General features: G+C 38.6%; 1 protein-coding gene across 2 annotated transcripts in view; it reads right to left on the reverse strand.

Moving 5' to 3' along the window:
* gnal (guanine nucleotide binding protein (G protein), alpha activating activity polypeptide, olfactory type) overlaps positions 1-22,710 on the reverse strand; it is a 200,119-nt gene that overhangs the window by 32,212 nt on the left and 145,197 nt on the right. Inside the window, exons 8-10 of one of the 2 annotated variants that reach the window (XM_056234746.1) lie at positions 14,938-14,996; positions 13,908-14,028; positions 11,504-11,634 (exon numbers count right to left, since the gene is read on the reverse strand). In XM_056234746.1, the coding sequence (XP_056090721.1) occupies positions 11,504-11,634; positions 13,908-14,028; positions 14,938-14,996 (311 nt within the window). The remainder of the gene's footprint in view (positions 1-11,503; positions 11,635-13,907; positions 14,029-14,937; positions 14,997-22,710) is intronic. The other variant, XM_056234747.1, reaches the window with a different exon arrangement.

Here is a 22,710-nt window from a genome sequence, read left to right on the forward strand (position 1 = left end):
GAGAAGCATAGAGTAAACTTGAAAGTTACTTACACGATGAGTATTTGATATGAATAATACGTGTAGTCTAATTATAATGGAAATAATTATTATTGCCGCTTCCATAGACATAAGTGTGTATTTGACAAACTAATGTATTGCTTTTTTAGTACTTATGTGAATTTAAATGTCTGAAACCTAAAATAAACATTATGTGGTTGAAAACACTGAATAGTTGTGATGTCAAGCGGTGAGCGCTCTCCGTCTCTGGCTCAGAAAATATGTGTAGCCTACTACAAAACAGGCTCATTGCAGACACTAAATTAGTTAATCACTTAATGTTGAACTTTCAAAGTGCACCAGATTTATGAATTTATCTTTAAAACGTACAAACTTTTCTTCCGGGGGAGCATGCCCCCGGGCCCCCTAGGGGTGCAGAGGTCCACACCACACAGTATTTTGTGTTTCCCACAAAATACTGTGGGAAACACAGTAGCTTATATGATAGTCTTCGAAAAATACAAAATGCAATTATTATTATTATAAAATTACCTAAAATACGTACATTAGGATTTTACCACCTCCGCCTCGTTTTGAGCCAGGAAAAACCCTGAGATTATTATTATTCTTTTTCAATTTTGTTTGTTCTTTTTGCATGCAGTTTGCGAAGTGACAAAATAGTAAAGCAAAGCACAACTAGTCCACACTTTTATTTTCTCCGTTTCTGAATTTGATGTTATCAGAGGCAAAATACAAACACAATTGCATTATTTTTATCTACTGTCATGTTCATGTTTTATAAATGTCATGTTAACAAAATACATTTTAACTTAAAGCCTAGATTTTGTTGGGGCAATTGCATGAGGACAGGTGGGGCACGAACCCTTCCCTACCTTCAAAGTGGGGAATGGCAGAAAAAGTTTGAGAAACACTGTATTAATGGGTGGTTAACGCCTCCCCGCATAAAGCTTTCTTACACAAAACACGTCATACAACTTTTAAAAGACTTTATTGTCTTATCTGAATGAGTAGTCAGGATGATTTTCACATAGTTTTGGAGCAAATATTCTAGGCTACGTGATACAATTTTCAAAAGTCTTGTGAAGAAATAATCAGTATGGGTTTCATGACCTTATTTCAGTGACAATTCTTTTTTTTTTTTTTTACAAACCACGCATAAACGTCATTATCTCAAAAATACAAACTTTTACCTACATGCTGCTGACATATTATTGTAGCAGAGTGTGTGCTGAATACAGTGTAATTAGACTTTAGCCATGAAAATGTCACAAGTAACAGAAATAAGCACAAATGTCAGAGCATGTCAGAACACCTCCAGGGTAGGGCTGGGCGATATGGAGCAAAAAATATATCTCGATATATTTTGCTATATCTCGATATTCGATATATATCTCGATATCTTTACAGGAAAATGGATGTGAATACAACTCAAAATATAGGCCTACAATCAATAGAAAATTAATTTTCCATAACAGAATGTAACCAAATGAGAAAAATTAAACACAGGGCCTGAATTTCGTCATCATTATTAATCACGTGATTCATATACAGAAACTGAATAAAGTAATCAAATGGAAAATAACACTGAGTAGTATTTTAGTCCTGAATAAATTAAATACATAGGTTATTAATCCTGATTCCTTTAACTTAAAGCTATCTTTTGTTGTATTGACAACAAAATGAATGACACATATGGCTGCCGTCACTTTAAGAGGTAGTGCACGGATCCTGTGTTCATTATACTGGCATGCGTTTTATGCTTATTAAAGACAAAACCGACTATGTTTAAAGTATACTCACGACGACCGAAATTGACAATTTTGCGTGTTAAAGCAATATAATCCGCGAAAAATAACTTTTGTTACTGGCCAGCTGTTCTTAAGGCGGATTTTCTATGAATGTGCGCATAGAAAATAATCTCTCAGAGAGCGCGCGAGCACTGATTAGTTTAAAATCGCTTGAATGTTTAAACTGGTAAGACTTAAAAAGACGTGCAAATGGTAAACTTCAGTCACGATGCACTGCTGGCCCGATTGTGCGAGTGAATATCCATCATGTCCCGACTCCTAAACGCGAGTGTGTTTTATCGCCGCAGCTCTTGATGCTTGCCTTGCACAACACATTATGAGAGACGAGAAAGAAGCGGCACCGCTGAACACTCACGCTGTTTGTGAAATTGCGTCTGGCAGATAGTTGTTAAAAGAATGATTTGATTTTATAATCTGTGTGGATTACGATTGCGGGAATTTCCCGCATTATAAATGGGAGACCTGCGGGAATGATTAGAATTATGCGCAATACCCGCGCCGAAATTCGAGCCCTGCAATAGTTTAAAACAAGACGTTTGTAGTAGCCTTCTGATTACTGGAGTCCATTAATCGAACTTCCATGCCTCTTATATAGTAATTATATATTGTAGTATGTAGGCTACCAATTTACTAATGCAATTAATGCTCACACTCGGTTTCTCTCGTGCTCTGTCGCTCGCGCGCAGACACACTCGGAGTTCTGTAGCCTCCGGGCTGGTTGCGGATGAGACAATTGTTGAATGAGACAACACGCGAGGTGAGGGGGAACAAAAGCAAGGAGGCGGGGGCGAGCACAGCACAGAGAAGGCAAACAAGCAAAGTGGCGAAATCAGGATTAAATATAAACAATATATCGATATATACGATATGTCAAAATCCATATCGTGTTTAAAAAATATCTCGATATATTTTAAATATCGAGATATCGCCCACCCCTACTCCAGGGCCCAGAAAACACCTCCGACCCCAGAGGGTTAATATTAACACTTTAGTTGTTGAACCAACTGAAGATTTTTACGGAGCCCGGGAAGTCACCTGTTGGAAAAAAAAAACAATCCGTGGCGACGGTTTTGCAATCCGTCCGCTCAGTTTATAAACCGTACTCACGAATTCTCAATCTGTTCCCTCGGTTTAACAAATCGTGCTCACGGATTAATAAACCGTACCCACGAGTTCCTAATCCGCGCTCTCAGATTTGTAAACTGTACTCACGGATTTGTGGCCTCTCCCCCAGTCTGTGCCAACCAGGCCTTCTGCGGGATGCATTTATTATGTTTAAACTTAATTCTTTTAATGGATGATTTCTTGAATTTAGGTTAGCCTACTTGTATCTTTTAAGTCCATTTGTTTAGGAGGAAAAAGCTCAGTATAATAGAATAAGCAAACAAATACTTCACATATAAAAAAGAAATATAACACAAGGTTAGGTTATATAAAAATAAAACATTCATAAATTATTTTATGATTAAAATTTTACTGTCTTCAGTGAACTCATTTATAGTTATAAACGCAAATGATAATAATATTATTACTATTACATTTAGGCTACATATTTAGAAGGCGCTTTACCAAAAAAGGAACAAAGCAATTCGTCAAATGTCAGTCAAAATACAGGTTTGACAATAATAATAATACAGGGCTAAGATTATCACAAATAAACACAAGATTTTGACGCATATCCAAGTGTTTGTGGGAGTGTGGAGCGCGCACTATATGCACGGAGGCGCCAGCGCGAACACTTGCATTTTCCTATCAACAGTGGAAATCTATCATTTCTGGTCATACAGAAAAGAATAATACATCATTTGCAACTACTTTTATTTGTCCAAACTCACAAGAAAACGTTGTGCTTTTGTAAAATAAAACAATCAGGCGCGCTTTCATGATCTCCGTGAAATGAACTGAAACAAAATATAGCATAGCCTACCTATATAAAGCTTGAAATGTTCACTTTTAAACGAACAATTAAAATGCCTCGTTATTTTTTCAGACACATTTATTAGCATTAGCCTATAAACCATCTCTCTGTATGGTTCCAGAGACATGGCTCTTCTCATTCAGCACTGCGGGAAAAATATTATTTCCAGGTTCTAATTTGGCCTTAGAAAACCAGTAAAATCGATTTTTTCCCCCATATTAATTTGTGAATATTTTAAATGTTTAATAAAGGGGTATTACATTTTCTTGTAATGTGAGTTTGGACAAATAAAAGTAGTTGCAAATTATGTATTATTCTTTTCTGTATGACCAGAAATGATAGAGTAAAAGTTGTTTCCACTGTTGATAAGAAAATGCAAGTGTTCACGCGCGCGCCCCCGTGCCATGCAGTGCGCGCTCCACACTCCCACACACACTTGGATATGCTCAAAATCTTGTGTTTATTTGTGATAATCTTAGCCCTGTATTATTATTGTCAAACCTGTATTATGACTGACATTTGATTAATTGCTGTGTTCCTTTTTGGATAAAAGCGCCTTCTAAATATGTAGGCCTATGCAGGCTAATAATATTATTATCATTTGTGTTTATAACTATAAATGAGTTCACTGAAGACAGTAATATTTTAATCATAAAATAATTTATGAATGTTTTATTTTTATATAACCTAACCTTGTGTTATATTTCTTTTTTATATGTGAAGTCTTTTTTTGCTTATTCTATTATACTGAGCTTTTTCCTCCTAAACAAATGGACTTTAAAGATACAAGTAAATGTCGTTTTTTAGAAAATTCAAGAAATTATCCATCAAAAGAATTAAGTTTAAACATAATAGGCCTAAATGCATCCCGCAGAAGGCCTGGTTGGCACAGACTGGGGGAGAGGCCACAAATCCGTGAGTACAGTTTACAAACCCGTGAGTACGGATTGCGAAAGCGTGGGCACGGTTTATGAATTTGTGGGTACAGATTGCAAAAACTGAAGGCACGGTTTACAAATCTGAGAGCACGGATTGGGAACTCGTGGGTACGGTTTATTAATCCGTGAGCACGATTTGTTAAACCGAGGGAACAGATTGAGAATTCGTGAGTACGGTTTATAAACTGAGCGGACGGATTGCAAAACCGTCGCCACGAATTGTTTTTTTTTTCCAACAGGTGACTTCCCGGGCTCCGTAGATTTTCAATGCAACAATCAACATAAAACTTTTCTTATGTAAAAGTTTTGACCTCCAAAATCGTATTACACTATTTTTTATGGCAATAACTAAGGGTTAAATCAAAGGGGTTTTAGGGTTTATGGGATAAATCAAACAGAAATAGCTCTTTAAGGTAACAATTTCAGGTCACTACTTTATACAGTGAATAATGATTTTATTAAACAAAATGAACTTGGTCCCTAGTTGGATGCTAAAGACCGAAACCTGTTTGGCTGCTTTGTATATTTCTTGCCATCACAAACACACTAAAGATTTTGGAGGACAATCTCAAAATTTTATGTTGACTTGATGCACAGAACATTTTCAGTTGGTTCAGTTGAAATATAAGAAGTGTTGTTCATTTAAAAAAAAATTCTGACTGACAGCTGATGCTTGTTAACCAGTCATCATCAGTATAGGGTGTGTTTGGTTCAGTTAATTAACCCGCTTCCAAAGTGTTTCAGTTTACCAGTGTTCATTCACTCTTCAGCTTCAGCTCAAGCAGCTCAAAAATTATTATTGGATTATTTGAAACAATCATATTCCTTTTAAATGTTTATTTTTTTTTTACATTATTCTTTAGGGGTGTAACGATACACAAACATGACGGGTCGGAGGTACCTAAAACGGAGGTGTAAACTAAACACAAAATTGCTTCTTTCATCTTTTTTTATTTTATTAAACTGTGTTTTTTTAACAAATGTGTCTGTGTTTAAATAAATTCAATTAATTTTATTAAGGAAAAATCGAATCTATCTTGGCTAATGCTATAATATAGGGAGCCCTTAATGACACATTACTATAATATTAAAGGTTACAATTAACAACAGAGCCCAAATTATTAAAATCAGTTGCTATTTTTAGATATAATAATCAATGCTAAAAAAAGAAAAAGAAAAAAAAAGTCAATCGCACATAAGGCAGGTTTTGCATTACCTGCAAAATTTAATTATAATGTTAATTTTCTACTCCAATTCATTTTTGACAAATAATCATTTACACAGTGGTTGTCATAACTTGTTTTCATGACAAATTTATTTAAACATGCATTAAATAATCAATACATTACTAACAGGTTAAGTAAATAACCTTTTTACGCTATTTACTGGTAGCAAACTGTGTTTCAATCCCTTCTGGGTTGGAATGTGGATCACCTGTGACTGAATGTATTCGTTGTGTCGTATGATATGCACCGAACCTTGACATCCGTACCGTATGGTTTAGGACCATAGTATGAAGGTAAAATTATGTCATAAAGAATCACATGTGCAGGGTAAGATTTGTGAAAGAGTACATAAGATTGCAAGCGCAAAATAAATTTGCATGCGCAAGAGAAGATTTGTAAAGGTGTAAATCACCCTTCAAGTGTAAGGAAAAAATATTTGCAGCTTTTAACTGTTATTCGTAAGTGTAATTCATGTATTTTGAAGCTGCAGCTTCATGCATCTTTGTGTGCTAAAAATGCACATAAGTTCCTGTAGAGATAGTGATACACATTCTACTTTTTTTGCCAAATAAACGAAAAGCATGTCATCAATGTCTTCTCTCTTGCTGTATCAAAATCTCACCTAGCTTTCCTCGGAGATGGTCCCAATAATGTGCTTAAAGTCAAGTCAAATTCAGTTTGTGCATGATTGCATGATATAACATTTTTGTTAATACTGTATCCTAAATTGTGGATAATTAAGCTATATATCATATGCTGAAGTACATTTATGGAGTGTTAAAGATTAAAAGAAAAAAATAACAACAAGAACCGTACAGAACCGAAAACCGTGACCCTAAAACCGTGATACAAACCAAACCGTGGGTTTTGTGAACCGTGCCACCCCTAGTACCATTACACCCCTATTATTAATAATCCAGCAGTGTTCATTTTCCGTCATATTTTTTGGTAAACAGAATGCTTTAAAATAATTTCATGTCAAGTGCACTTTTTTTGCAGATGTAAATTTTAATATTACGTCTATCTTGTGTAAATTTAACATTTAATTTAATATTCCACAATAATATTGATCTGCCTGTATTGACACCTTTATATGAGAACTGAACTGAGCTGGACGATGACATCACGGTTTTCTCCAGAGCGGAAAGCGTGCCGCACAAGCCCTGAAAAGTGAAGCCAAAACGTCTCGATCGCCCCCCGGTGGCTGGTCCTAGTATAGGTCATAAACACCGCCTCCCCATGTTTTTCAACGGCACGTGAGATCAACTAAACAATTAAATTACACTTCAAATATCGTTTTTCCAAAGATGGTTTCTGTCATTTACTGTAGTTTTTATCACGCTGATGTAATTTCAAGTGTTTGTTTTTAAAATAAGTTTGTTTTTAGTTAGTTATTTGATGCGGTGGTGTGACGTCATGATTGACAAGCTGTGATTGACAGGTTCTCTGAGCGAAGTAGTCACTGAAGCACCAATCACCATGCAAAGGATCTTTTTTTCGGGATCTTCGGAGGACTGAGGAGATTGGAGCTTTAAATTTAATATCTAAATTTCTATAATTAATTTATAATAAGTGCAGGAGCGTGTGCTTGCGATTGATTCTGCGAGAGTGAGAGCGGGGCCTTGATTTCGCGGCTTTACTTCCTGCTCGCTACTGCGCATGTCTGGTCCCGAAATCGCTACTGTGCAGACTCAAGTTCCAAGATGTCAGCGCCATATCGGGATACTGGCGGCTTCACTTCTGACCAATGGAAGAGAGCGAAGGGGCGTCGTCCATCTTTTTTTACAGTCTATGGTCTATATATATAATTTAACTAAATTAATAACGTTTTTACAACAAAAATGAAACATCACCCCCCCCCCCCCATTCCTTATATGTTTGTGATGTTCTTACATGCTTTTACATGAACATTTGACTTGTTTAAAGGCGTAAGTGATTTTTGAAAAACGCTGTTGAAAAGTGGATCGGATCGGTCACCAAAACATACTTGTAGCCAATCAGCAGTAAGGGTCATATACACTCATAATGGGGGAGGAGAGAGAGCTCAGTGCACAAGACAGAACGACTATAGAAAGAGAGATATGGCAGAGAAAATACCCAAAAGGGTTACGTTTAGGCGACGCGCGTTGGCGACCGGATGGGGCGTGTCTGGCGACGCGACAAAGTTGAGATCTGTTTAACTTTATGCAAATGAAGAGCGACTTTCGGGAGCGACAACCAATAGGAGTGAGGTCAGTGGAGCGCATGTGATCCGTCACTCTTCAGTGCTGAGTCTGATCGAGGCAAGTTGAACGAGAAGCTCATTTTAGCAGTATAATTTATGATATATCTCCGTGTACATACAGTGGTATTCGGTGCCTGAATGGTTTTGGGAACCCAGATAGACCGGTATTTGCCCGTTTTCTGCAGTTAAATAGCCGCGATGGCAAAGAGCACTCACTGTTTCTCGTTCATCTTTAATATTATGCATTTTATGTACTGATTCCATTTATATTTAGACTTTTCCTTCCAAAATGTTTGTTTGTAGCGGCAAGAAAACGTATTTGTTGTCTAACATAGAGTAACATCCGTGAATGTCACTCACAAACATTACTAGGCAACCAGTAGTGGGAACGCCCTCCAGCGCAGCCACTGGCGACCTGCAGCAACAAAGTCGCTTGTAGTGTGAACGCAGCTTTAGAGAGCTGTTCGTGAAAATTTTGTTTGTTTTTTGGGATGCAATGCATGACTTTGCTATCAAAGGAGTAGAGAAGCTAAATAACAATTAGACATTCAACCTGAATTATCATAATAACACAAATTACTTTCACTTATGGATGACATCATACTCTTGGGTGGCAGGCACAGCAGATTCCGCCTTAGATGTTGACTGTGTTGCATAGCGTGTACGTGAATGTGGGGGCGGAGGCAGGGCGGAGGCATCAAGACTAGGGTTGGGTACCGAAACTCGGTGCCAATAGGGAACCGGTTCCGACGTAAACGGTAGTAACCAGACCGAATAAGAACGACAATTTCGGTGCCTGATTTCGGTGCCTGACTTAATTAGGCACACACGCACACACACACGCACAGTCTCTTCTGTCTCGCATGCGCGCTCTTGCTCGCAAGGTTTGGCTGCATTTCACGTGTAAAATTACGCGTCAAAACGCCCTCTGGGTGTGCCGATAGTCTGAATCCCAAGCCAATTCATTGGCTAATGGCGCGGGCGCCGCCTCGACGCACTTACGTCGTCATATTATGTTGGCGCGCGCGCGCCATCTGCTCCTCAGATTTCTCGAGTAGTATGAAGCTGCAGACTCGGAGACCTGCATCTACAGTCCCCCTGCACCCAGAGTCCCGCATTCTCAGACCCCTCGTTTTTCGAGACTGCGCCTCCTATCAAATTGTATCGGATAAACATGTGAAGAACATGTGAAGAACTTAAGCCAAAACGTTAGTAGGCTATCTTCAATTTTATTTAGCGAATCGTAGTAGCCTACTCGTTTGATTTATTTTTTAATAAAACTCATTTAGCTCATCGATACAACATATGAATAGTCCATTTAATATTTGTAAAGATAGTTTGTAACAAGATTTGAGCCGTTAATGTATGTTTTTTCGCCCTCTTCCTCCCGAAAATGTTTTGATAGCTAACGTTAGCCTTTAACCTTGGACTCTTTGTAGATATGTCATAAATGCTGCAGTGATTTTCACTGCCCATTTTGTGCCCCCATATATTTCAAACCCACAAAGTTGTCCAAAGTTCAAAAACATCTCAAGGGACACTTCAACAGACCAGTGCAACATGAAGGTAACATTTGCAAACATCTTTTTTCTTTTTTTTTTTCTTTCTTTTTGAAACATCATAAGACATGTGCTATCGGGCCTATACTGTTGTAGGCTATTCCAGGGTACACCATACATCGATGGAGTCGCCCCTGCCGAACCCAGCAACATATCATTTTATGATTATGCAAAACGACTTATACTTTTTTTAATGCAATTGAAGACGAAAAGTAAAGTCACGAACACAGTTTTTTCTTCCTTTTTTCTTTACAGCAAGATGATGTTTAGGTGATCATTAAATAAAGTACAGAATTGTTTATTATTGGTGTTTTGTCTATTCTGATTTGTTTTGCTTCGCATTAAAAATATCAAAAAACTGATTTTGTAATGTTAGCATGGTAATGTTAATTAGACCATTATAGGTTGAACTGAAAGAAAAATTGGAATTTGAATAAAAAGAATATAAAAAAACATTGTAGCAATATAATATATCACATACTATTTTTCAGAAGATAGTTCAATCTGTAATTGTATCCCTTCCATCGCAATGAGTTTTTTTGGGCACATGCATTAAGCAGGGAACGCAAATATTTATTGGATCATTTATTTGGAGACCGTAATATTGCATTCTATTGTTTTTAATTGCATTTGGATAGGCGTGCGCTGTACTCTGTGTTCGGGTGTTATACGATCTTTCGAACAGCAGGAGGCGCTGTGTTCGAAAAACGAGGGGTCTGAGAATGCGGGACTCTCGGTGGGGGACTGTAGATGCAGGCTCCGAGTCTGCAGCTTCATAATATTGGATTTCTCTGCCGAAAAAGGAATCTGGTCGGCAGCGCGAGGAGCTTGGCAGCGTCTCGTTCCCTATTGAGAGAACATAGGTTACACCAGTAACCAGAGATGTTCTCTTTCATAGGTTCACTCAACGCTGCATAGCTAAGAAGCAATGGATTTGTATTTGAAGGCTGCTGTATCACGTGCCGTTTGAACTGACGCGCTACAGCGATCTGTCACATTTCAAAGAGCCAAAACGTTATTTATTGTGTGAATCTCGTAAAAATATTGACAGTATCTGACAGCTGTGGATTTGTTCCATATCAAAAGTAACCTTCTGGCTTGTCTGTCGGTGTCCTCTTTGTCCGCGATTTTTCTTTGCGTGAGAAAATGGATGTGTGAGAGTGTGTGAAAAGGGTCAATTGCGTGAGTCTCACGGTCAATACGTGAGAGTTGGCAGCTCTGCTAGTAATCTCTATTAATCTCCAGTATTATTACATTGTTTGTAATTTTTTTTTTATATTGGTTTTATTATTACCATGTTACTTGTATTTATATTGTTTAAAGATTTAAGTTAATATTGTATCCAGTTTTGCCCTGTAAATAAAAGGGTATTATTTTTTAAGTGTGTGCGGTTTCATTTTCTTAAGTACCGTTTCAAGAACCGTTTAAGCACCGGAACCGTTTAAAAAATACCGAGTAGGTACTGGTATCGGATAAAACCCAACCGATACCCAACCCTAATCAAGACAGAGGTGTGATCCTTTTAGGTAGGGGCGTGTTTTGTTTTGTTTTACCAGGAATCGCTTACTGTACCTTTAGGGCTGTTTATTAAAGCCTGCACTAGGGAAACTTTTACCTGTCATGGTACATGTTAATGTTATAATTTTTTTATGTTAATGCAGACACAAACTGCATATTGCTGCTGATTTTATTTGTTGGTTTAATATAATACTTCTTAAAATGATTTTAATGTGTTTATAATACTTTCTGAATATTTCCAGCACACATTTCCAACATATTTTCATACCACTTTATCTCTAGTTAGATATGCGATCATATACAGGATATTACCTTCAGGAGGAAGTGTGTAGCGAGCATACTCTGGAAAATAATCTTCAAGTTTGGATTTTCCTGCCAGGATCTTTTCTGCCAGCATGTCCTGTTTGTTGAGGAACAAGATCACTGAAATGGTCCTTAAAAACCTGTTTGAAAACACACAGAGTGAGACGGTTTGAGCATGTCTTTATATTTATATATCTGATGACAATTCTAGACGTTCAGCCGCAGCTTTGAGCCAGCATTTTACGTGATAAGCCTTTGTATTTAAAGTTGTCTTCTCTCTTTGACTTAAAAAATAAAATGTTAGGCATGGGTGCAATGACCAAAAAGATCCCTGTAGGAATTTTTACATCACAATAACTGTATAGTTATTTTTGCTGGAAAAATATAATATATATGTATGGTATATGTGGAATATTTATGTGGTAATCAAAGATTTGCATATATATATATATACCTAGTTCTGGCATGAAACTCTAGATGGCACAGGCTGATTAGGTCCTTAAATCATTTGGTAGCGATCACATTATTATCTAAATAGTGCAGCTGATTGGTTGCTGTTGCATCAGCCAGTTTTCAAATACTGGTAGCAATGCTGTTAGCAGTCTGCAACACGCTTATAGAAAGCATCTGAAATCAACAACTAAGAAAAGTGAACACTCTTTTTGTCTCAGTTGTGTTTTGTTTAGTTTGTTTTCATTGGACATGTCTGCCTGTCATCACATGTCACGTGTCATCTTCATTGTCATTTTCAGTTCATCTGTATCACCTGTGTTCAGTTAATCATCGTCATCTGTGTTTGCATTTAAGTTCCGTCTGTTCAGTCAATCTTTGTCTGATCTATGATGTATATATATTGTGTGTTGCTGCCTGTCTGTTATCCTTTATATTATTACCATTAAACCTTCGTGTTGGAAATTTATCCTCAACTTCTTCTGCCTTCCTGCAACCACACATGACACTTTTACTCCATATCCCTGTGCATACTCTATATCCCACCCATATTGTGTGGTTTGCTTATTAAATGAGCAATCATAATGTTTAATCTAGTGTTATGTTTAACAGTCTGTGGAGTAATTTACAAAGCATATTAGCTGCTGCGTTTATGCAATTGACCTGTCGGTAAGCCCCACCCCCTTAGTTACTGTTGCTAACTCGGACAAACAAACGGAGTTAAAACCTTGTCCCAAGATGTTTTTGATCAATTTTGGACACAGAGGGACCACCTCTCGTCGAGGAGTACTCAAGTGGGACTTAAATATGCCATATATTTATAAAGATATATAATATATAAAGGATTTTAAAATAAATATGGTGGGTAACAAGATTAATTTGGAAGCGAGGGTTTACAGATCAAAATGCAAGCGGGAGACGCCTAATGTTACGGTCATCACGATTGCAGGTGACAACATCCAGGATCAACATCATTATCTACATGATAATGATGAGCAGCCAATGAGCTGTGGCCAATGAGCTGCGGCTCAACATTCAAATATTGGTTGTGATGCTGTTAGTAGTCTGCAGCACGCTTCCAGAAACCCTCCACCTGTATAGATCTGCTACGGGGGATTAATTCATGTGTGTTACATGTGCAGCAGCAGCAGTAGTGTCACGATCACCCGCTGGAGTGCCCTTGAGAGCCACCAGGGGGCACTCCATCACGGACTAGTGTTCATTGCCATTCCATCAAAGACTACATCCCCCATAATTCTATGATCCGTTTCATCCTCACTGATTGTCTACAGCTGTTACTTATTAGCTCTGTCTATAAAAGCCTGGTTCATTCTGTCATTTATTGCAAGGTTTTAGCTAGTGTTACATTGCATTTCTGAGAGTTATTATTTGGATTGTTGGCCTGTTTTGACCCATTGCCTGCTGTTTTGATTATGATTCTGTCACTCTGTCATTTATTGCGAGGTTTTGCCTAGTGTTACACTGCATCTCTGAGCGTTATTCATGATTTCATGTACCTTGGTTTTTGGGTTCTCTGCCTGTCTATTGGATTACCCTTTTTGTCTGTTTCTTGCCTTGCTGTTTATTTGGATTGTTGCCTGTGTTTTGACCCATTGCCTGCTGTTTTGAGTGTTTCTGGACTGTCCTAATAAATGCTGCACTTGGATTTTCACTCTCAAGTCTCGGAACAGTTTGTAAAAAGCAGCATGTCTTACAAATCCATTACCATGCCAATCTTTATTACCATGCCTATCTGCTGAAAGTTGTCATAACAGGTGTGTATATATATCTATATATATATATATACACACTGTGAATATTCAGCACACCATCCAGCCCTATTGCTGACCTCTAATAAAAATAATCGGTAACTGTTACAAACATATAGATGCACTTCAGGATAACTTCTGCAGCACTTGGGACGGGAACTGAGAACTCCCAAGAAACAGCAGAACTGTGAAACCTGTTAGTCCAGATGCTGCGGAACAGATCAAGAGATTCGCGCAACCGGTTGGTGCTGTTGTCTTCCCTTATGACCATGTTATAACTGCTACTGGCTGCCACGAAGATGATGGCGGTCACATCTGTGAATATAGAAAGGAAGAAATATATAATAGCCAAGCACACACTTAAAGTGATAATTCACCCAAAAATTGTACTTCTGTCACCATCTACTCTCCCTCATATCGTTCCGATAAGACTTTGGTTAATCTTCGAAACATACAATTTTTATATTTTTAATGAAAAAGTTTCTGTCCCTCTATTGAAAGTGCAGGTAACCAAATTTTAAAAGATCCAAAAATGTTTTAAAGGCGTTGTCAAAGGTATCCATATGAGTTGAGCAGTTTAATCTTCAAATATTGTGAAGAGATACGATAACTTTATACGCTAGACATCATTTAGACACACATACATATATATAGTAAACACGGAAGCGCTAGAACAAACCTCATTGGTTCTTGTGTGTGCATGATGCAAAAAAAACAACAATAAGGTTTGTTTAAGTGCATGATGCATGCACAACTCACAGACAAGCTTACATGTAAATATCTGTGTGAATGTGTCAATCATTGTTTCGATGTAAATAAAATTCTAAATTAAATCTGTTCATCATATAAAGCTATTTCATCTCTTCACAAGACAATGATTAAACCACTGGATTCATATCGATTTGTTTTATAATACTGTAATGACCTTTTTTGATCTTCTAAGTTTTGCTTACCTGAACTTTGAATGGTATAGAAGCCTCTCAGGTTTCAATAAAAATATATTAATTTGTGTTTAACCAAAAGTCTTATAGGTTTGGTAAGACATGAGGGTGAGTAAATGATGAGAGAATGTAAATATTTGGGGAACTATCCTTTTAACATAAATACCAGTAGTCACTTTTAGATATATTAACTATAAAAACAGGTTTCAGGAATTTATTTACGGAAAAAAACACAAAGAATTTTACATTTTTACCACAAAGCTTGAGGAATATACAAGCTCACCATTAAAGCACTGAATCCATTTCCTCCTTTCATCTCTCTGACCACCCACATCAAACATACTGACACACAAGGAGAAAGAAATAAGAAATGTTTCTGTATATCAACTGAAAAAAAAAAAAGTAATTACAATGTAGTGATTGCATGCAGTTCTGAATCATTAGATTTTAAAATAGCAAAAACAAGATTGGTGGTTAAAAAGGTTTTGAACACACAAGTTTTAATACAATTTTAGTAAAATAGTGAGGTCCAAAGGTCTGTGATCACTAGTTTAAATGCTTCAGTTCCTCTCTAATGGACTTTCACTTCTGAATTTTGTCTTTGCCAACTCAGTCACATTCAGCACTGTCAGGGTTCTGTCACTTCGGTCTGGTTTACTCTTGCTTTGGTGACAGAGCTCTGACACTCCGTCTTGTCTTTGTGTGAGCATGCGGTTTTGAGTTCGCTCGGGCCGTACACTCTTTCATCTACGTGAAATGTTGAATGTGTGGAACATGGTGTTCAGATACGGGCACTTCGGTCTAGTCTGGTTTAGGTTTAGTGTCAGGGTTCCGACATTCATTCCCCATGGCTGTATTCGAAATCACATACTTCCCCCTACTATATAGTAGGCAAAAAACAGAATCAGACAAAAGAAGAATGTCTGAATTCACAGTACTCAAAAAAAGCAGGCAAAGAGTACCCGGATGGCCTACTTCTTCCGGAGAGATTGTGAAGATTGAGATTTACTATGAGGCCACGGGAAAAGATTTGTTAATGGCAGTGACGCGACGCAACTGATGCTGGTAGGTCATGTGATAAAGCCAACATGGCGAATGTACAACGTCCAAAATACATTCTACACACATTCATATTATATAGAACATACTTTTTCAGCTGTCGTGAAGTAATTACTTATTCAAAATAGTACAAAAATGTACAGAGGTTGAGTGTACATTCACTCACCGTGCACTCTTGTCTTGTATGTTTTGTTGAGCACCTGGTTTCTGTTTTCATTGTGTTCTGTGTAGCATTCGGCTCATGTTTATCATCAGCCTCGTGCTTTCATTTTGTCACCTTTTGTGTAGCATGCAGCTCATGCTCAACAATGGCAGCATGCTTTTGTGTTATTTTGTTCTGTGTAGCATACGGCTCGTGTTTTTCATCAGCCACATGCTTTCATGTTGTCATGTATTGTATGGACTAGTGACAGCTCTTTGGCTACGTTCAGACTGTCAGTCCAAATCAGATTATTTGTGTATATGTAACAAGGTTAGATGTTATGGGAAGAAGGAGGTGGGAATCGGCGAACAATCTTAATTTTACAATTTTAATAAATAAATAAATACAAAAACGAAAGTAAAGATGGCAGTCCTTCACGGTCGACTGCCGCCATACATAATAAAACAAAACATCAAATAAAATCCAGGCCTGGCCTCTCTCATCCTTCACCGTCGTTGCGAGACCGGTGCGTCGTGCAGGTGTCGCTCATTAGTAATCACGCCACCGGCCTCGCGCCAGAAGGGGAGAATTTACAACATGAATTATGTTGTAATTAAGACAACATCTGTATTGCAAACCCCTCTAGCCTCGCACTGGACAACTGCGTCTTGAGGCAGACGCAGAAACGCAGGAGGCTGGTATGCGTGGCTTTATTCTGAGCTGCTGACATCTCCGCCGGTTTCAAAACATGTCTCCATTATATTGTCATTTCCAGCTCGTCCGGCATTTTGCAACAACACACCTTGTTTCTTCCATGTCGACTTTCACCATGTTTCATATAACAATGTCTGAAGTTTATGTTTTACGTGGCGTGAGAAAGTCATAAACCTTGCGAAATCCAATCAGAGCAGTCAGATAATTGTAGCTTTTTATGTGATTATCTGGCGTTCACTCTTGCCAAATCTGATCGGATTTTAATCGGATGTGCAAAAAAGTCAGATTTGGACTGACAGTCTGAACGATGTTTTTTATGTGGCTTTATTTTGATTGTTTCTATGTGCCATGTGCTCCGCTGTCTATTGTCTAAACCCCACCCTTCTTGTTACCTAATTATTGGTTCATTTGCCCCTCCCGCTCTCCCTCATTACTCTGCCTATTTCCTCTCCCTGTGCCAATTCGTTGTCATACACTCCTTATGTGCTGTTTTCTCTAGACTTGTTGTGTCCTGCACCCAGGTTGCCTGGTCTGATGAATCGTGTTTTCTTTTAGATCAATTGGATGGCTGCATTGTAAATTGTTTATGTGGGGAAGAGATGGCAGCAGGACACACTATGGGAAGAAGGCAGACTCTGGGCAATATTCTGCTTATGTTCTGTTTAAATTAGTTTAAAGTTACTGTTAGATTTAATGTTATTACCTTGACAAATTATAAATCATTAAAAAGATATAAGACTCAAGCTTCAGTATTTGACCTCTATTTTATTCTGAGAAACCTATATAATTGACAGTTATGTCTTAATTTGTGTCAGGAGTTATGAAAATGAAAAAAATAGTCGATACCTTTAATATGAATTATGAATGTCAGCAGCATCCATTGAGGAAAAAAACTCCTGTATGGTCGTCATGGAAATGCTTGACAAAACAACGTCCCTCAGGGCTTTTAGCTCAAAATTGTGTAGATTTGGAGAAATATTGATAGATTCTCAAATGCTTACGTCAGATTTTTATAGAGAGAAATAATATTTAGTAATTTTTTTACCCAAAATGCGCTGATGTAATCATTATGAGCGCTGGATACTCTGATTTACTGTGTTTTCAATTCATACTGGCAGCCTGAGGGCGCTCTATGCTCATTTAGTCCACAAATGGAACTCGTGATGAACAGGCATATCATGTGACATTCCAGGAACTCCTTTACATAAACAAGGCTTCCAGAGATCGCTGTAATATGCAGATAGAGACTTTTTGTAGACAATAAACACAAAAGATTGCGACAATGTATTTTAGTTTTACCTGTGGTTACCTCTAGGTTTCCCTGTGTTCTTCCTGCCATGTTGGCTATTTTCATAACAATAGTGTATATTTATAAAACAATGCTAATCGACATAGCCTTTATCAATGTGCAGAATTATAAAATAACATTTTCTGTCTGATTTTTTTATTCGAGGCCACAACATTGCCCTGTGGTGAAAATCCAGCTTTTAATTTTGTTTATATGTCTATGTTTTTTTTTTAATATGCTTTAAGACTGACAAACCATGTGCAAATTCATAAGTCAACACCATTGCTGAGTATTTTCTCCTTAAAACCATACTATGAAGCCAGATCAGCCTAAAAAATAATACATTTACAAAACAAAATTCATAAATGCACAGCACAATTAACATTTACAATTTCGGATTCGTAAATTCAAAACACAATTCATAAATACACAAGTAAAAGCATAAATATTTCCCCAAATCCTCACACAAATGCATCTTACCTGAATACATTTAAAATGTTTACACAAATAAAGTTCTTGAATTAATTTCCATCACACATTTATGAATGATGTTACATGTATTTATGGATCGTTGAATCTGCATTTGGAAATTGTCACACGTGCGTGGGCTGCTTTGAATATGTGTGCAGTATTTTTGAGACCTTCCTGGCAGGTTAAGATTCATAAATATCTTTTTTTTGGAGGATGTTCTGTTTAGCCAATCGCGAGCTTTAAGCTTTAAATCCACCAATCAAAACGCTCCTTACTGAACAGACTCAAGAATCTCAACCAGAGGGAGGTGAGAGGTGCATGTATCTCTTACCATTGGAGAAAGCGTAACGGCTTGAAAGTGACAGCTTTATGAAATTATTCAGTGCAGGAGAGAGTAACAGCATGTGTACTTTAAAAGCATAACATGAACTGTAATTTTTTTTTCTAAAGGTATGAAACAAATGAGGATTCAGTCACTGCAGGATAAACGATTTAAAGTACGATGTAATTGTTTCCCCTCACACATATAGTGATAATAAAATGAGCTTTTGATAGGCATTGTCAATCGGAGGTGGAATCAGCTGCAAGAGCTGTCGTAGAAGTTTTAGCCAGGGACATGTCTTTTTTTGCGCCCTGCAGTGACTAGTACTTTGTAGCTAATAGAGATGTTCACGCTTTTTCCGCAGTAAAGCACATTCCACAAACAATGCAGTCCTACTGTACCTTTACTAGCGATATAACACCAAATATAGACTAACGTGTTAATAATCCAAAAGAAACTGATTAACGTAAGCTTTTAACTGCGTTCCTTCAGCGAAGGCCTATTTGCCTTCAGTGAATCATTAATTGTTAATTCCAATGGTCACCAGGCGTAGCCTGTCATCACAAGTGCTTGACAAACACTACTCAATCACTGATTATTTAATCAATTAGACAAGATTTAAATGTATTCAAATGTATAATTTTCTTCCAATATTAAAGGTGCTCTATGTAACTTTTCTACTAAAATGAATCCTTTTTTTATTGCCTGTGTGTGAAGGGGTTGTAATCACACATTAAAATGATCCACTTGTCGAGTTTTGCTATTACCTCTGAAGGCCAGTATTCCTATTTCTATGTGAAGTCTCCGGGTCGGATTTACCGCGAAATCCAACGGATGTGACGTGCATGCGCGCTCCCGAGCCTCTCTCCTTATATACAGTCTATTGTAGACGGTCAGGGAGTTACGTCCGGTTAAAGGCGCACGTTTTTCGGCTTATATCTCAGTCAATCTTTGATCAATATTCCCAAGACTCTAATCGTTCGTAGTGCTGGACGGGGCCTTTCGAACGAGCCCACCCCCGAGGTCCAACTCGCCCGGCTCCCCGAGTTATAGCCGTTCGAAATCGGGGGTCCCAGTGAACGGCGATCCGGTAGGGGGCATCCCCGAGTCCCGCCACTCTAGCATTCGGGCAAGGAAACCCCTGGGACCTCCTCCCCCGAATTTGAGCTCTCTGGGTCTTTGCGTTCCAGAGATACGAGCGATTTTCTTCTGAGATCGTGACGTCACCGGCGTCCGCAATTTTGCAGCGCGCCCGATGGTTTTCTGCTAATATCTCCGCGAAAAAACCACCAAAAACTATGGAACTTATATGGTTCTTTTCAGCTCGACTAGATGGTCCCAACGAGCTCGGTGCTCGCCGAATCCGTCAAGTATTCGCCGAGATATTTGCGTAATAGACAGTATTGTCTATGAGTTCGAGCACGAGCGCTCTTATAAAATTTGGTTGCAATCTGAAACATCACCACTAGAGGCCGCTAAAAGTTACGTAGAGCACCTTTAACAAATCCACCATCACCGTCTAGAATAACAAAAGACAAATTAGCAATAGTTAACAAGAAATCACCAAAAATTTGATTAATACATTAGCTTACAACATAAAATTCACATACTAACAAAACACATTACTCTCCCAACCTACAATTAAAGATACAAATGGAAGACAGGGGGCCACGTGATGCAGCCGGTGAGGAAAGACGTGCTTTAGTGAGCTCCTCTGACTAGCTATATTATTCATCGAAAATCCTTCATTAATCTTACTAACTGGTAGAAATTTGAGTCTATTAAGTATCTGGAAATCCATTATTGTTTATGGCAGAACACAATCCACGGCGAAAAGGACGTAAAACACGAGCAATTAGCAAAACTGCCGAAACTAACGACCTCGACACGCTAACAATGGCTAGTGATGGCCAAATGAAGCGTTTCGAAGCATTATTGCTTTCCGATACAATTGTGTCGAAAATGGTTCATTACTCGAAGCTTCATTCAGATAGAAATTGCAGCACCATCTCCTGGTGAAGTAAATGTAATGCAACAAAGCTGACAACCATAAAATGCCAGTAGGCTTATGTTAACGCCCCGTTTATGACGTGTTTACCGAGGTGATCAAAGCTGAAACAGTGTAGTGCTGTGAAACTCATTTATGTAGGTGAAGTTTACAGACACTGATGAATTTCATGTGTTCACCTTGATAATAAAACATTAAGCATGATGTGTGTGTGTGTGTAATTATTTCTTTGCCACTCTCCTCAACAATAAACTCAATCCACTCTCCTCAACAATAAACTCAATCCACTCTCCTCAACAATAAACTCTCCTCAACAATAAACTCAATCCACTCTCCTCAACAATAACACCAATCCAAACACCGACTACTACAACCCACGGTGTTGCCATGGTTTGGCTTCACTTTTATAAGAAATACAGCCGCCAGGTTTCAAACCTGTCAACACTGGATTGGGCTGTCAAAGCAGTCAGGTGGTTCACTACAGGAGTGAAGCAGTAGGCTTGTTCGACTTCATGCAGCTCTGCGCAGACCGATCGGCGGCAGACTTGAAGCAGTGCATGCCGGTTAGAAATTTTGTCCGACTTGATACAGCGCCGACGCCACGTGACTGTGACGTATGCCATCAAAGTACCGCGAGAGCGATTCGAGAGTAGCCGGAGAACTCAGCCAGCGCAGCTTCTGAAGAGCGGCTGCTCTGGGCTGCACGAGCTCTGATGACGACACAGCTGTTCCACGATTGGCCGGACTCACCGCATGACAACGATCACGTGCGTTTCGTGTTTATTCGGTTTATTCTCACACACCTTTAGTTCCACTAAAGCTCACAAATCAGTTTTTTTTTAACAGTAAACACTCTTTTCATGTAGTCGCGATGTATTGTGTTATGTTTATCAAAATAAAACTGATTAAAAAACGTTGATTCCACTTCATTGATAGTAGCTGTAGGCTTATGTTGAACTTTATTCTTGTTCAAACAAACGCTGTATGAAGCAGTACATAAAGTATTGAATGAAAATGTCTCTGAAACATCTGTGTATTTGGCAAATATTGCATTTATTTCACTTCAGCTGTGCTAAAGTATACAAACACCACGTGAGCGGTCACTACGGGAACCAGAAAGTGTCCGACTTCACGTCTCCGTTTGCAGCTCCTCCCCGCCTGCACGCGGCTACTCTCGCCGATCAGTTACATCCAGCCGCAGCCGATGTCGAACACACCTAGTGTGTTTGCTTCAGACGTCATTTTCACGTGACTAATGACGTAATGATACAAGCTCCGAAGCAGTGGTTCATTGCAAGGACCGTTCGAGTTTGAAGCAAGCTTCGGAGCGTCGGTGTCAGACGTAACATCACTAACAATGGCCGAAGATGTGGAAGGTGAAATATCACTACAGACTCTGTGGAAGGAGATCAAAGCCAGCAAAGAGGACATTAGCAAAAAAATTGATCGGATGACCACTGACATTCAGGCCAAATTGACCCGTATCGAAACATCTATGACAACATTATCTGAACAGATGGGCGAGGTCGAAGCTAGAGTAAGCGCCACAGAGGACGACTTGAGAGACACTCGTTCGACAGTCAGTTGCTTGGAGAAAGATGTCTCCTACCTTAAAGAAAAAGTGCAAGATCTGGAGAACAGAAGCAGGAGATCTAACATTCGTATTGTTAACTTGCCGGAAAAATCCGAGGGAGGCAATATGGTTTCGTTTCTGGAACGCATTATTCCAGAGATCCTTGGCGCCGAAAACTTTCCATCGCCTCCGACAATTGAGAGGGCGCACAGAACAGGGAATATTTCGTCGCACAGAACGACTCCAAGGATAATCGTGGCGAAACTCCTGAACTTCAGAGAGAAGCAGAGAATCCTTCAATTGGCGAGAGAACGTAAAGTATACCTTGAAAACCGGCACATTCATTTTTTCCCTGATTTTAGCGCGGAGCTGCAAAACGATCGGAAGGCTTACACGGAGGTGAAGCGAATGTTGAGAGATCGGGAAATCGAGTATTCCTTCGTATACCCTTCCAAACTTCGGATCCTGCACAAGGGTAA

Source organism: Rhinichthys klamathensis, unplaced genomic scaffold (assembly GCF_029890125.1).
Source record: "Rhinichthys klamathensis goyatoka isolate OS25496 unplaced genomic scaffold, OSU_Roscu_1.1 h1tg000404l_1, whole genome shotgun sequence".
NCBI lineage: Eukaryota > Metazoa > Chordata > Actinopteri > Cypriniformes > Leuciscidae > Rhinichthys > Rhinichthys klamathensis.